The sequence below is a fragment of the Centruroides sculpturatus genome, unplaced genomic scaffold (assembly GCF_000671375.1).
Source record: "Centruroides sculpturatus isolate CEXI.00-Female unplaced genomic scaffold, Cexi_2.0 scaffold2965, whole genome shotgun sequence".
NCBI classification, from domain to species: domain Eukaryota; kingdom Metazoa; phylum Arthropoda; class Arachnida; order Scorpiones; family Buthidae; genus Centruroides; species Centruroides sculpturatus.
In genome coordinates, this window is record NW_019387064.1 from 8,990 (window position 1) to 12,539 (window position 3,550).

General features: G+C 29.9%; 1 protein-coding gene across 2 annotated transcripts; it reads right to left on the reverse strand.

The window, feature by feature from the left end:
- Nucleotides 1-448: 448 nt before the first annotated feature.
- LOC111616120 (multidrug resistance-associated protein 4-like) lies at nt 449-3,155 on the reverse strand. 2 transcript variants are annotated; one of them, XM_023357545.1, is made up of 5 exons: nt 2,714-3,155; nt 2,406-2,639; nt 1,957-2,051; nt 846-932; nt 449-783 (listed from the first exon to the last, which is right to left on the reverse strand). In XM_023357545.1, the coding sequence occupies exons 2-5, from the start codon at nt 2,583-2,585 to the stop codon at nt 546-548; spliced, it is 600 nt and encodes a 199-aa protein (XP_023213313.1). In that variant the 5' UTR covers nt 2,586-2,639; nt 2,714-3,155; the 3' UTR covers nt 449-545. The 2 variants fall into 2 exon arrangements, with proteins under 2 accessions (XP_023213313.1, XP_023213314.1); XM_023357546.1 differs by having other exon boundaries at nt 2,406-3,155.
- Between the last annotated feature and the right edge of the window lie 395 nt (nt 3,156-3,550).

Below are 3,550 nucleotides of genomic sequence, written 5' to 3' on the forward strand. Positions count from 1 at the left end.
ATAGTATGAACAATAAACGGGTATTACGTCTAGATGAGTTAGAGTGTAATTCCTCTGGTTCTCTCGGTATGCCTCCATCCCGGAACTAGAAGTCCACAACGCGACCGTTCGCGTAACCAAATAAACGGCCAATAAAATTTTTCTGTGTCTACTACAAGACACAGTGGTGTCATCCTGACAGGGCGCCAAAGAGGTGCCGACCCTGCGGTCACATTAGCAAACTGGACTTGCAGACCACTAGTGGTCTGCAAGTGCCAAATGATGAACAGATAGACTTAGTCATCTTACTAAAATGCAATTCAATGCTATTTAACAAGAGAAAAGATTATTTTTGTGAAACTAAAATGCACCTAAGATAATTTTTACAGGAAAAAAAATGGAATGCTGACATNGTGTCATCCTGACAGGGCGCCAAAGAGGTGCCGACCCTGCGGTCACATAATAATATATTACACTAATAATGGATTTTTTCATACTTTTCGGTTATCTGACTTTTCAATTATCCGACCAACCCCAGTCCCCAATTGAGTCGGATAATCGATGCTCTACTGTAGTTTGCTTTTTACCAACGGACTTGGCTTGAAGGAGTTTTTCATATTTTTATCATGCATTTCACTCTGGAATATAGGGCATTCTGCGAAATTTAGTGTTACCAAGAAGAAAATATATTTATTTACATTACCCACCTTATTTATTACTAAAATTTTACTTGCAGAGTTTATAAATTGTACTTGGTGTGTAACTAAAATGCAAATCTTTTCATCTAAATATTCCATTATACATCTGAAATGAATAAACAGTGAAAATGTATTCAGCTATAACATAGAGAATTGTTAAATACTTACTTTTCGAAGATATGTTTTGCCACTGGAACATCAACAGCACTTAGTGGATCATCAAGGAGAAATATATCGGCATCCATATATAATGCTCTAAAAATACATAAAATTTAACATTACGGTAAATGAATTTCACTTCAAGAAACAAAAAGTTATTGCTTAATCAGAAGAATCTGCATTTAACTTTAATGGTATTGTCTCTGTAGTCAGTTATTTTTTTCTTTTTATTTGCTTTGATTTTATATCTATATGAAACTGTATGGCAGTGAGGTGTAAAAATTGTAAACTTGAATAAATTTTTTGTTTACCATAAAAAATAATCAGAATCATATTTGTTTGTCATTTAATAAAAGTTAATGACTGACTTCTCATTAGCTGAAAGTGGAGAAATGAGAAAAAATATCTGTAAAATAATTTTAACAATAACTAAAGTTTAAGTATGTCTGTATCACAATTATAACGTAATTTTTCTGACAGTGTTTTATCAAATAAAAATTTTAAACATATTATCTGATATTACAGAAAAGATTCTGTTTTTCAAACATAATTATGTTTTATTTTGAATTTTAAAATATTTACAATTCTCACCTATTTTAAGGTGAGAATTGTAAATATTAAAATAGTCACAGTAAAGTACAACTGAAACATATAAATTCAGAAAATCTCACAGAGTACTAAAACAGACTAATGTTAGTGTTTCAGATATGATACTTTCACTGTATACTGATTACATTTTAAAGCAATATACAGTATGTATATATATAAGCAATAATGATATTTGATTAAAATACATTTATGAATAGGGTATATATGTTTTAAAATTTATCTTGTATACTAGTACATGTCAATTAACAGGACTTATTATACTGGATTTATGGAAGCAAAAACTTAGTCTTACAGATCAGAAATAATATTATTTATTTAATTTACCTGAACATCCATGAATCCAGTATAAAAAGTCCCGTTAATTGATATTGTACTAGTATACAAGATAAATTTTAAATTAAGATAGAGGACACAAAGGCATAATAATTAGGGTATATATGTGTTTTTTATTCACGTTGTAGTACTGTAATTAAACTACGGAAACATACAAGTAGAGTAAGAGTTAATTTACCTTGCTAGATTAATTCTTGCCTTCTGCCCACCGCTCATTATCACTCCTCTCTCCCCCACAATAGTTAGATCCCCTTTAGGAAACAAACTTATATCCTATAATTGGTAGATATGAAATTCAAGTTAATTATGTTTAATATAATATGCACTGAAAACTGTTTTCACACGAAACTTAACTCCAACAGATATTTATGTAAACGTTAAAATATGTTTATTAATTACAAGTGTCATTAAATGTAATCATTAGTCTATAGTTTAGGAAAAATCTAGTTTGAATATTTGCTCAGACTGGTTGACATGTTCCAACTTATACCATTGTCCACCGGAAAAAAATATAGAAATTTGCATTTTGTTTTACAATAGGCCTACATGTGAAAATTTTAAAATAATCGATATACTGTATGTAATTTATTATGTATAATAAAGATTTAGATAAAAACAGTGTATTACCTTTTCTAGAGCAGTTATATGCAGAACTTTTCTGTATTTCTCTTCTTGATATTTTTCTCCAAACAAGATATTTTCTCTGATAGTTTCATTGAATACCCAAGCCTCTTGAGAAGCATAAGCAATCTTCCCTTTTACTATCACTTCACCAGAAGTAACAGGAATCTCTCCCAAAATGGACATTAAAAAAGACGTCTAATCAAATTAATTAATCGTTACATTATTTGGTATGAAAAGCTACGTGTAAATAATATAAACACATTAATCAAAGTAAAAATTGCAAAATTACAGCATAAAAACGAAGAATATACCGATTCCGTAACGTTTCTTTACACCGATTTGTTTCTGATGACAAATCGCCCAGAGGTATGGGTTTTCGCGGAAAATTAATAACCAGGCAGTTCTGAGACTATACTAATTCGTAAGCAGAGTATAGATGAATCTAGTATGTCTTTCAATCGCGCACTGGGAGATAGTCGTATAGTACTAACGATGACTGCAGAGAAATAATAAACTTTTATGGAACATTAAAGTGAACGTGCTGTATTACAAACAAATCCAATGTTAATCCGCAAACCTGGGATAATTTTATAACAAGTTTAAGTTTGATATACTTATTTACCTCTTGGTCTTTTCCAGCAACGTCAAACAAAACTGGACACAGTGCAACTTCACAGATGACGCAGTGCATGGAAAATATGTTTAAAAATTTCAAATTGTGCAAATTGTGAAATTTTCATTGATTGCATTCAAACGTGATTCAGATATTGTAACAAAGACACTTTCACATTTATCGTTTAAATATTTTAAGTTATACAGAAAACAATGTTTGCAATCGACATCATCTAGTAAATTGTAAACTTTTTCAGGACCCATCCTTCAATTTTTCTATATAAGAAATGATGCAATTTTCGATTGCTTCATTTCTTATATATAGAAAAATTCCTATGTAGACAACCATGAAAACGTTTTGATGAACTCTGTAATATTTTAAGCGATATCGATTTTTGAAGTAATGTGAACGACTTAAAAATAACTCGCGACTATTTTGCATAAAAAATGAAAAATAAAATTAATGTAATAAGATATAATATAATTAGTTCTTAAATCTGAAAAAAAAAACATTTTACTGAGTAAAATAAAAGAAT